General features: G+C 35.9%; 1 protein-coding gene across 1 annotated transcript in view; it reads left to right on the top strand.

The window, feature by feature from the left end:
* The window catches only part of LOC306878833 (receptor-type tyrosine-protein phosphatase T-like), a gene marked incomplete at both ends in the record, with an annotated part of 257,633 nt that overhangs the window by 157,684 nt on the left and 87,807 nt on the right, over window positions 1-12,142 (top strand). Inside the window, 2 exons of the mRNA XM_079431392.1 lie at window positions 6,124-6,160; window positions 8,452-8,508. Of these exons, the coding sequence (XP_079287518.1) occupies window positions 6,124-6,160; window positions 8,452-8,508 (94 nt within the window). The remainder of the gene's footprint in view (window positions 1-6,123; window positions 6,161-8,451; window positions 8,509-12,142) is intronic.

Here is a 12,142-nt window from a genome sequence, read left to right as displayed (position 1 = left end):
TCATTACTTTTGCCGGTGCGCTGTAGCAAGCTTTATACGTGTGCTTGATAGGCTATGTAGGCAATTAAAGGCTCATTATAATGATTTAAATGGTTTATTGATGAACGTGCGATTAGTCGACTAATGCTTAAAATGAATGACTACTAGTCGACCAGAAAAATCCTTAGTCGAGTGCAGCCCTATAAATTTACATACTGAGTGACTGATACCATCTTTGTTTCGGAATACGCTTGTTGGTTCGCAGTGAGTTAAACTGTGTTTAACTAAGTTTATATGTTTGCTTTAATTTATTTTCAAGATCTAAGGTAAAGTAGCCTATATATTGTTGCTTTCAGTATGGCTATAAGGTCACACAAAATGATATTTAAACTCATATTAGACACATTTAACTTTGAATAAAGCACATAATCACCTGAGATTATCTACTGTCATATAGTTTTTATGTTGTTGGTCCAGCTGCAACGTCACGGAAATAGAAACCATTTCTAAAATAGAAATTTTGTGTGTTGCCGCCATGGCTAGTTAGGACAAAAACTCTGATTAAAATGGACAAGATACCTTTTATTATGTGTCATCGTGTTGCTTGTAGTTAGGACACGTTGTATGTCATCCAAGATGTTCATGTCTTTCTTTCTTCAGTCGAAAAGAAATTAAGGTTTTGAGGAAAACATTATTGCTAGACAAGCATTTGTGGTTAAAAAGTATTTAAATTGTAATTTTCTTTAGAAAATGGCCAATCGTTTTGCAAGATAAGACCCTTATTTCTCAGCTGGGATCATGTAGAACCCTTTGAAGCTGCATTGAAACTGCAATGTGGATCTTCAACCCATTGGCCACCATGGAAGTCCACTATATGGAGAAAAATCCTGGATTGTTTTCCTCAAAAACCTTAATTTCTTTTCAACCGAATAAAGAAAGACATGAACATTTTGGATGACATAGGGGTAAATAAATTTTCAGGAATTTTTTATTCTGTAAGTGAACTAATCCTTTAAGTTAAATGTTTAGATGAAGACTCTTTTCTCATTTTTACCCTGAGCTGTAAAGACTTGTTCTTTTTCCTACCTTTTTCTCCATCTTTTTCAGTCTTCTTCTCTCCGTCATTACATCGTAAAAAGCCTTTGACAGTCTGTCAGTGAATTATTTGACTGGAGGGGCAGACAGTATAGCTCAGCTGTCACTTCCTGTAGGGATGTTTCCCATCAGCCGAGACCCCCTCCTATTATTCCATTCCCCAAGTCCCAACGCTCCGACTGCACTCAGAAATGGAGTACTGGCCCTGAGCTCCTTCCTCTCACCCTTTTCTCTTATAAACAGTACTGGAGCCGTACCATGGTGAATCAGAATTTTGGGTAACACTTAGATTAAGGAAAACATATTTACTATTAACTAAGACTTTTCCCTCAGTAAACTCCTGATCTGCTGCTTATTGATATTAAGTAAGGTAGTTGTTGTAGTAGTTATATTTTGGTTTTAGTTAGGGTTAATGGATTAAGAATGTAGCAATGCAGAATAAGGCATTGCATTAATATGTGCTTTAGAAGTATTAATAAACAGCCAATATGCTAATAATATGCATGCGGTTGCCTCCGTGAGGTGCATTTAAAATCCTTTAATGCACGGCAAGCTGTTGATTTTCCCACTTATTCCATGGTCATTTGCCAAGTTATAGACAAGTTAAAATTTGTAAAATTTGACCGAATGGGTAAAAATGAAAGTTATTTCCGTCAGTTACGGCACGTTAGCTCTAGCAATTCTGCCTGCTTCAAATCAGACACAGAGATGAAATAGTGCGGTAAGATCACATTTATTTGAATGAATTATAGCATTTATTTCAATTAATTATCGATCGAAAGAGAGATGACAGTTGCGTGTGCGTTACCTGCATGCTGCGTCTGCGCATCGCTCTCTGCGAACAAATAATTAGTCTTCTTCAAAAAAGGTGATTTTACACCTTGTTGCTGAGGAATATAATGTAGCGATCTAGTATCTTGGTTATTTTATTAATAAAAATCCCAAGGAAGCGTTGACATCAAGTTTACGTGTGATCTGCAATCTACGACTCTCTCTCTCCCTCCCTCTATGAATGTGTGGGTTTGTGTGCATCAATTAAAGCACCGCATTAATATGGAACGGTGATTAAACTGACTTGGAACGGTAGTGTGCATTAAACGGTTTAACTGCATACCTGTCAGCCAATCAGAATCCAGTATTCACACAGACCATGGAATAATAAGCAAATAGTTAATAGTGTTAATGGATTTTGATATGTATCATGGTACTAAAATTCATTTACCATTAGCATTTAGTTTAGTTGGTTTTAGTCTTCTCACCTTATTCACCTACAAAAAATTTACAAAATGTACCATGGTCCTGCCAGTTTTTTTTACTGCCCGCCATAGTATTTTGGAGGTGAGCTCTTACTATGGTGGTACAGAATAAGTACCCTATTCATATTTCATGGTATTTACTTGATACTGTAAGGTACTTCTAGAACACCATGTTCTCAAATACCACCATGCCCAGTTAAAACTGGTAATTTTTCGTTAATAGCCTCTTTTTGACTTCCCTCCCTGTTTTTGTAGCTTGTATATTTGCCTCCCTTCATTCATCTGCATCAAAAGTCTTCATAAAACTCGAACAATATTATTTTCACCCACTTTTACAGTGGTCCGCAGTGTTTGACCCTGCATGTCCGATAGCAGTCTGTGACAGACAGATGGTCCACTCACATATGGACCCCTCTCCGCCTCGCTGTGTCAGTCCACCCCCTGCTTCAATGCCACAATCAGATGGGACAAACCGTCACTGACAGCGAGGTCACATGTTAGTGGCTGCCCTTTTCCACTGCATTGACGGTTAATTTCTCAGTGTCAACAGTGTGAGTCGAGGGCATTGTTGTGTTTGCATTCATCAGCATTGGATGCAACTCATATGGGTTTTGATTGCTGTGAGCCAAATTGATATGTGCAATGAAGTGTTGCCAAGGGGATTTTTAATATTTCTGAAGAGTACCACTGATAAAGCCATATTGAGTTATAATATAAATGCTAGGAGAGAGACTGCCTGTATTGCCTCTTTGAAATACATTTTCTGATTGATTTATTAGTGGTGCTTGCTAAGCCGAGCTTCATTACTGTTGTTAGGGTCAGTCATTTAATAAAACCCCTAAACTGTCCCAGTGTCTTGTTGAGGAGAGGTGTGCTTTTACATTTCTAAGCAATCAGACTTATGATTTTCACCTGGCAGACGATACATCCCATAGACTTTGAATTGACATTGAGTGAGGTTCCGGGGCTATATATTGGGGGTCAGAAAACAATATTGTCCATGCTTGAGTCTTTTGACATGGGCCAGTGCATAACCACCTAGCAACTAACCAGAATACCGTAACAACTGCAAGGCAACATTTTTGCAAATGCATACTGGCTATATCATCAATGCATTTATTCCAAAGCACAATGCGTTTTATTCCAATGCATTACTCTTATAACGACATCTAATAAAACAAAAATGGCAAAAAAAAAAGTATTTACCATGGTAACAAACAATTTTTTAGTCTGTGTTGACGCCTCTGGTAGCAACATTCTGAACTTGTAAAGAATCAGTTGGCAGATTAATTTGAATGATTTATGCAGCATACAGCAAAGTGATGTTAAATGGTGGTAAAATAAAGGGGAAAAAAATTAGCTGTGAATTTTGAGAACTGTGTGTTTGAGAACATTTGTAGAGTTTATTTAGTAGTAGGCTGTCATTCAGCAGATGATTTTATCTAATGCAACCTGTAGTGCACTTATTAGGGTAGAAGCACACTCTGAGAATGTGCACATACACAGGTGTTGCAAGTGCAATTTAAAGGGATAGTCCACCCAAAAATGAAAATTTAGTTATCGTTTTCTCATGTCGTTTTAAATCCATAAGACTTTGGTTAATGTTCAAAACACAAATTAAGATACAAATTTTGAAGAAACCTGATTGCTTTCTGTCCCTCCATTGAAAGTCCATGTGCTGTAATTAATGCATATGACCCATAAAATCATCTCGTTAATGCTCATTCTTGCATTGCTGTGATGTTATTATCAGTTTATCTTTCTTAGTAAGATTCTTGTCAAACAGTTGCTTTTCCATGACAGTAGTTTCCGTAAATGAGAAAAAAAATGAGCACAGAAGAAAATCATTTATGCTTATAGGAACGACGCTTTGCTCCACTGACCGCCAGCTATTTTTACGCAGATTGCATCAAGTAGTAATGTAGTAAAACGCAGATATTAAAAGGCGAGATTCATTGGTCACCTTATTGATGATGTATGTTTTGTACAGGCAAGAAGATGAAGCCAGAATATAAACGCAATGTGCCAAGTTTCGCATTAAATGGCTTCCCATAGAAAACCATTAGAAGGAAAACACTGAACCGTTAAGCAGATTTCGTTCATATTCCCAGCCTCATCTGCTTGCCTGTGTAAACTATGCATCGTTAATGTGGTAATTACTGAATTTGATCTTTTAATATTACTGTTTTAAATATATTAAGGCACTTTTAAGTGTTTTTACAACGTTTTGTCGCACTGTTTATGATTGAAATATTGCCGCGGGTGCTTAATATGGATTGCAAATGGGCAAAACTTGCATTTTGTTCAGAATTAGCTTTGTTTATTCTTTTGAGAGGTGATCTAAATATTTGCGGCTGGGAAACAGATTAAAAATTGACACGCTTGTACAGCAGTTCTATGGATGTTTTGCCCTCCAAGTCTTCGAGCCGGTCACGTGACTGAAAACTATCAATAGAGCCTCGTGTGGCAACGCTGAGATTACACCATGTATTCTGGCACTTTTTCAGAATCAGAATCAGAATGAGCTTTATTGCCGGGTATGTTTGCACATACGAGGAATTTGGTTTAGTGGCAGTAGCTCCACAGAAAATAAAAATAAAATAATGTATATACACAATATACAAAATAGACAATTCAGTATGTACAGGTATGTTAGGTGCAAATTTTAAATGTAATAAGTATGTGTGTAAAATAAAAATTAAAAAGTATGATAGTGTTGTGTGTTTCATGTTTATTGTTTAGAGTTCAAGTGTTCATGAGATGGATTGCCTGAGGGAAGAAACTGTTCCTGTGTCTGGTCGTTCTGGTGCTCAGAGCTCTGTAGCGTCGACCAGACGGCAACAGTTTAAAGAGGGAGCGTGCTGTATGTGAGGGGTCCAGAGTGATTTCACCAGCCCTTTTGCTCACTCTGGATAAGTACAGTTCTTGGAGAGTGGGGAGGGTTGTACCAATGATTCACTCAGCAGTCCGGACTACCCTCTGTAGTCTTCTGAGGTCAGATTTGGTAGCAGAGCTGAACCAGACAGTTATTGATTATTCAGTTATTCAGATGTATAATACAGCTGATATACAATATAACTTTCTGAAATATTGCTATTAGCAAAACCTTTCAAGGCCCTGCGATTTGTAGGATTAATGTTTACTTACCTGCTGAGATGAGCTGCAGAAGGACAGCAGATCTAATCAAAACAAGTGGCTGTTGTAAACATGCTCACAGAAACACATGGTAGCATCTGTCTTCCTGTCTCAGAGCTCTAAACTTTCACGCAGACTTCACACCCAAACTGCCGACTAATTAACACCTGTCATGCCACACGTGTCATTCGGAGGATGCAAGTGAAATTTTTATCATCATAACTGGCATTCTAAAGGCAGCCATATACACTTTTGAATAGCATAGAATAGAATACTGTTTTGTTGTCTAAATGAACGGTTTATGGTTTCACTGGGTAATACCATCAGAAGTATTTTTTAAGGATCAAATCATGTTGTATGTGTTATGATTATTGTATGTCCTTAAATGGCTTTACTTAACTTGGCTGTCATGACTTTACATGCGTGGGAAAACTGAACTATAATGTTGGCCTCTCTCTGTTTTGAATCCTTCACTATCATTAGAAATGTTGTTATATAATTAACTGTTTCTTAATGTCATGCACCTCATGATGAAAATAACCCGCACTTCATTGTGTTGCAATTACTAAGATCACTGTAGCTTGACAAAAACAATGTTCCTCAATCCAGTGTCGTTTTGACGTTTAATTAAAACACAAACTTTCCTCTCCTCTTCCAGGAAACCAAAATCAACTGTGTGCGACTAGCTACCAAAGGTATGAGAATTGTTTCACTTATTTTTAGCTTGTATGAATGAAACATTTTATTATTACTTACAATTGATTTATTCATTTATTTATTTGCTTGTTCCTTTTGAATGTTCAGATGAAACTTGCTTTGGAAATGTTCTTTGGCTGGGTTGATATTTGGATAGTTTTGTCTAATTGAAGTCCCTGTAGCCCAAAACACTCAATCAAATTCAATGAATTAATGTTTTGGTAGGGAATTAAGCAGATGTAATATTAGAAATGTTATTTCCTCTGTATTCTTAATAGACCTTTGATTTTATAGTGGAACCCATTACTAAGCATAATGAGGTACAAAAAAGAAAAAAAAAGGACGAAGCCTTTTCATTTAAGTTGTACATTCAGACAAAGCTCAGTTGCATCAGACTGAGATTAGTGCTCCTGGTTTCATTGAAAAATCTGAAATCCCATTTTATTTTACCTGCATGATTATCTGCCTCTGGCCAACAATTCTGTTCAGTTTCTTTTGCTCCATTTCATTTCCCCTTCTCTCCGTAAAAAGACCCTTTTATATAATCACTTCCAGGAACAGAGCAATCATAAGAGACTTTCTATTATTTAATGGACATCACAGATAAAGAGATACTATAGCCGTGCAACGCTACAGACTCATCTTTCTTTTTTTTTCTTCCCCATTCATTCTTTTCCAGTTTTCTTTCATTCCTTTTGTCTTTTTCTCCATCTTATTCAATAAGCTTGCTTCTGCACACACCTAGTTGTTTGTTTTGCTGAACTCATTTTATTTTGCTCCATGTCAGGCTTTCTTTTTCTTTTCTTTTGGTCATGGCCTGTTTTCCTTTCCTATCCCAGATAGATCCGTCCTGAGTTGGGTTCTTATTATGATTGTAAAAACCAATTACTTTTGTGTTTCTGCTTTAGAAAGACATGCTTTACACTTTGTGATGCCTTGGATACAGACATTTGAGAGTCTCAGCCTTTCCTTGCCTTTTTAATGTTGGTGTTTTTAATAGCTTTAGATTACGGGGTGAATTCACTAAACGTTTGTGTTTTTTTTTTTTTTTTTTGCACATGGTATTGCAAACTAGTTTAATGAGAATGATATAGTGCTACGCTGCATCGTTTAAATCCAAACACGTCTCTCTTCTATGTGCATTAGACTGATTTAAGGTCATGCCTTGTTCATAAAACCCAGCTCATGTGCTGAAATACCATTAAGTTATGTTTGCCTAGATTTTCTAGTGATCAAGTGCAGTTTCTGTATCGTAAATAACTGATTCAAGGAAAAGTTCATCCAAAAATGAAAATTTACACACCATCTAAGATATAGATGAGTTAGATGATATAGACGAGTTTTTGTTTGTTGAAACAAATGTGGTGAAATGTAGCATTACATCACTTGCTCAACAATGGATCCTCTGCAGTGAATGGGTGCCGTCAGAATAAGAGTCCAAACATCTGATAAAAACATCACAATAATCCACAAGTAATCCACACCACTCCAATCCATCAATTAATTATTATTATTTTTTTTTTACAAACATGCAGCTTTTCACCTCACAAGATATTAATTGATGGAAATTTCTCCAAATCTCTCCTTATGAACCTGCATCTAAAATGGTCTGAATGTGCGTACGTTTTCAGCAAGTTTTCATTTTTGGGTGAACTGTTCCTTTTCCAGTGTTTGGATTGCAGTGGTAGAACTTTATTATACAAGTTAAGTATGCCAAAATGCATTCTCCACATCCTAGCACTCTGAACCTGCATGCAAGCTGGGAAATTGTTACATGCGATTTTGAATTCAGCACAAATTGTGTAGTGTGATTAGCACAGTTACCTAATTCGCATAATTCCTTTATTAAATTGGTTGATAAAACAGTGCAAATGCATGTAAACCAAAGCAGACGCAATTCAGTCTTAGTGCATTCCCCCGTTTTATTTTTTTTTTATTTTTTCAGTTTTCATACAATTGGAGACTCAGAATAGAGCAATTTTTCAAAGCCACACAAGGCCTCAACTTGTAAAATATTTGCATTCATATGAAAAATATATATTTATAAAATTTTCTTCATTCGTATGCTTACTCTGTCAGTTCCACTAGATGATTTTGGAGTAATATTAATTTTCCCATGTGAAATAGCCTACCTGTTGTATCCTACACATTTCAGTTTCCTTTCCAGCCAAATGTTACTCGCTCGAAGGAAGCTCAGATGATTGAGTTGAAAGCATAATTCTTTAGACTATTTTTTCTTTCCTTCTTTTCTCTCATGCATGCCGGCCTGGAACGTAAAACCTTGTGTTAGTGGTAATAGGTAGGGGACAAAATACCACGCCCTACATACTTGTCATTCCCAGTGAAGGTGAATATTATACCATAGTCAAACTTTTCTTTCTTCTTTGTTCTTTCCACCCATCTACATTTCTTCTGCTGTTGTTTCCTTCTCTACTTTTTTGTTTTTATTTATTCTTTTTTTAAATTTTTAAATCTTGTTCCTTTATTCTGCTTCTCTCCATCTGCATCTTAATGCATTTTTTGCATGTCTGGTTCACTAAAAAGTCTAGCTGGTTCTCATTGACTCCATTGACACTATTGTAATGTGGGACCCTGAAAATGTACAGTGCCACCCACATGTCTTAAATGATCGTATTATTATTAATATTTCATGTTTAAAAGCAACAGATATCCCCTCTCTTTGATAGTTTTGCTCATGCCCTTGTTATGCTCTGAAAAACTGAATCCATAATTAATATAAATGATCCTCTTTTAAAGAAAATTGCCTGCTTGGAAATTACATAATCTTGCTTTTAATGATCTGCTGTTAATTAGGGAAAAAATCCTTATGTACTTTATGTATTTAAAAAAAATATATATACATTTAAATTTTATGTATACATTTTATATTATTTATTTATTTGTATTTTTACTTAAGCTCTATAACCCAGCCCTGCTATTACTCTTATGTTCTGGAGTAAATTAATTCATTTTCATTCCACTCAGACTATTACTTAATTAAGGTTTGGATATGCAAAATATATTTTACAGTAGAGCTTAATAAGTTTCTGAGCAAAATGTGAGCATAAAGTAATGTTGCCTGACCTACAACACTTCACCCCCTTACATGTGCAAGTGACCACTTCACCTAACATGACCCCAGTCATACACTCTGACCCTGCCAACCTAACCGGTGTGTGTGTGTGTGTGTGTGCGCACGCATGTGAGTGTGTTTGCCAGCATGTGTATGCTTGTGTGTGTTCACTATTCTAGATATGTGTTCCTGTGCACATATACAATGTGTGTGGAAGAATATAGTACTTAATTGATATATTTGTTTATTGTATGTTCATATTATTCTTAATTTATTCCTAATATTAATTATATTGAAGGATTTTGCTGTTTAAATCAGATATCAAGCTCTAATACATATACACACACACATGTACGCACAGGTGCCAGCTCTTTAATTCCAGTGCAGTAAGGTCCACGTTTCTTTGCTTTCAATTTCACTCTACAGTCATATACAATATGTTCAATTGCCCTGACTGAAATTACAAATTGCTGGATATCTGCATTGCACAGGAGATAGCCGACTTTTAGCCAGCTAGTGAACCGTTCCAATGCCTAATCGTCTGAATAAAGCAGATTAAAGCTTTCGTCATTTTAAGTTTTAAATACATATTTTGACGTGCAGTTATAAGGATCATAATTATATTTTAAGAGCTGAGTCTACAGTGGCCCCAAAAAGTAATTCGACACTTGAAACTTGAATATGCAATGAATGTCATTGTACTAATTAGCATATTAACGGTGGGTTTATTGTAAAGAAAGAGCATAAATGCGAAACATTGGACATTTGATCAGTACTTAACTACAAATTGCATTAATAAATAACATTATTTAATTGCAGATGTAACTTGGACTGATATTTAGTGATATTTTAATTCTATGCAATGAAATTCAGATAGTTTTGGTGTGGCTTTTTGGTGTGACAATTTTTCGGACCAGTAATATTCACTATGCAATAAAAAGCAAAACCTAGATGTGTTTGCAGAATTATCCCAACAGTTCCAATAACAAGCAAAAGAAACAAACAAAAGACAATCATGCATTATGTATGTACACTTTTGAGCTCATAATCAATTGTCAGTTTACACAAATACCTTTGTTTCTCAATACTCCCATCTGGAATTTAACAAAATGCTCAAGACCAACAATGCTTAAATATAAACCCAAATACACTTGTGAATTAGAAACAAAAGGATTTTGAACTAAATGTATTTAAAATCCACCCATTAACCTCTCTGTATTTGCTGAAGGGGGACGCTTTTTTGAGATATTAGCATCATGGGTTGTTTATATGGGTGCCTGGCTTAATCCCAGTCCATCTGAGATTATAATCCTGTTAGATGGATCCAATGACGCATCCGTAATCCTGTCAGATGCAGAACAATGGCAATAGAGATGTCAGGAGCGATATTCACCCCCATAAACCTTTGCGTAATCCCTCAACCTACAGACCTGCTTTAAATAAAGTTATACAAAAGTACCGTTTCACACGCTAACAGAACCACACAGAGTATCGAAAATGCCAGCAATTAAAATGGCAAAACTCACCCACTCCAACGCCCCCCGCCCCGTATATGGAAGGGATTAAATTTTAATATAATGGGCTGTTATAATAATTCCTCGTTGATACTTAATTTTACCCCCTCAGAATAAAAGGATTTGCATACTCGCATATTTTATTGGGCATACAAGCAGGGCTTGTGGGTGAAGGGAAATGTACAGTGCTTCTGTAATCAAGGGTAGATGGTTTTTCTGTATTATTACTTATAGTTATAGGTATTATACTTAACATTTTATGGTAAATAAAAAACAGCCCTTAAAGGATCGCTGACCTATGATTGCTAAGATCCTTATGATTCATATCATTAAGAGTCATTAGAACCAATATTATTGTCAAAATTATACAGACACAAGCACTTAGAATCACTTTCTAACCATTTTATTAGGTTGTGGGTGGTACGTATGAAATTAACTGTTGTAAAATCATTGTTTAAAGCTGTAGCTTGAAGCATTTTTGTTCCAAAGAACCTTTCAATGAACATTAAAAGAATATTTTTTTTTCCCTTAGTGTGAAGAACATTTTTAAAAAATCTAAAGAATCATTTTCCACCTTTAAAGATCTAAAAAATGAAATTCAAAAAGTGTGTTTTCATAGTGATGCCATAAAAGCACCATTTTTGGTTCTTCAAAGAACCTTTCAGTGAATAGTTCTTTAAAGAACCATGATTTTCTTGCATTTCTATAATCTGAGGAATCAATTATTAATTTTAATGGTTCTTCGTTGAACCGTAGAAGCCAGTAAAGAACCTTTATTTGTGAATGCATCAAATAGTCTTTAAAACACATCATCAAAACCATGATTTACTGCTTGCTATTGCTGGTCAAAAGGGAGACATTTTCTTTAATGAGAGCATTTTATTGGACACAGATTTAAACTGGTCATTTTTGTACCAGTACATTTTAAATGTGCATACTAAAACATCATCTGGGCAATTCTTAGGTGTATATGCTGCCATATAGAGCTCTAAGAGAAGTGACTTTCTGTTCTAAAGGGTCAGTAAAATGAGTCAATTGGTTGGTCAAGATTAATATTGTTGTATTGTCGTGAAGATAGTGCTGTCTTGGAGGATGATATCAGAAAATAGACTGAAAGTACCTCATCATGGTGTGTGTGAGTGTGAGTGGGTTTGTGTGTGTGAATCATGAACTGTTGAACCCAATCAGATCAGAGCAGGCTGGAGGACATGGAGTTCAGTTACTACGTTGATAGAGTCAAAGAAGAACACGCAGTCCATCCACATAGACCATCCATAGCACTCCCTTCACGTTCTGACAGCTGTAGATGGAGCCAAAATGTGTTTGGCTGGAAAACACTCCAAAGACTAGCAAGGTTAGCAGAGATTGGCTCAGTATTCTTTTCAAAGTTGTGA

The sequence above is a fragment of the Barbus barbus genome, assembly GCF_936440315.1.
Source record: "Barbus barbus genome assembly, chromosome: 13".
Lineage (NCBI taxonomy): Eukaryota > Metazoa > Chordata > Actinopteri > Cypriniformes > Cyprinidae > Barbus > Barbus barbus.
Note: the sequence above shows the minus strand (reverse complement) of the source record. Positions and strands in the feature narration are given on the sequence as shown.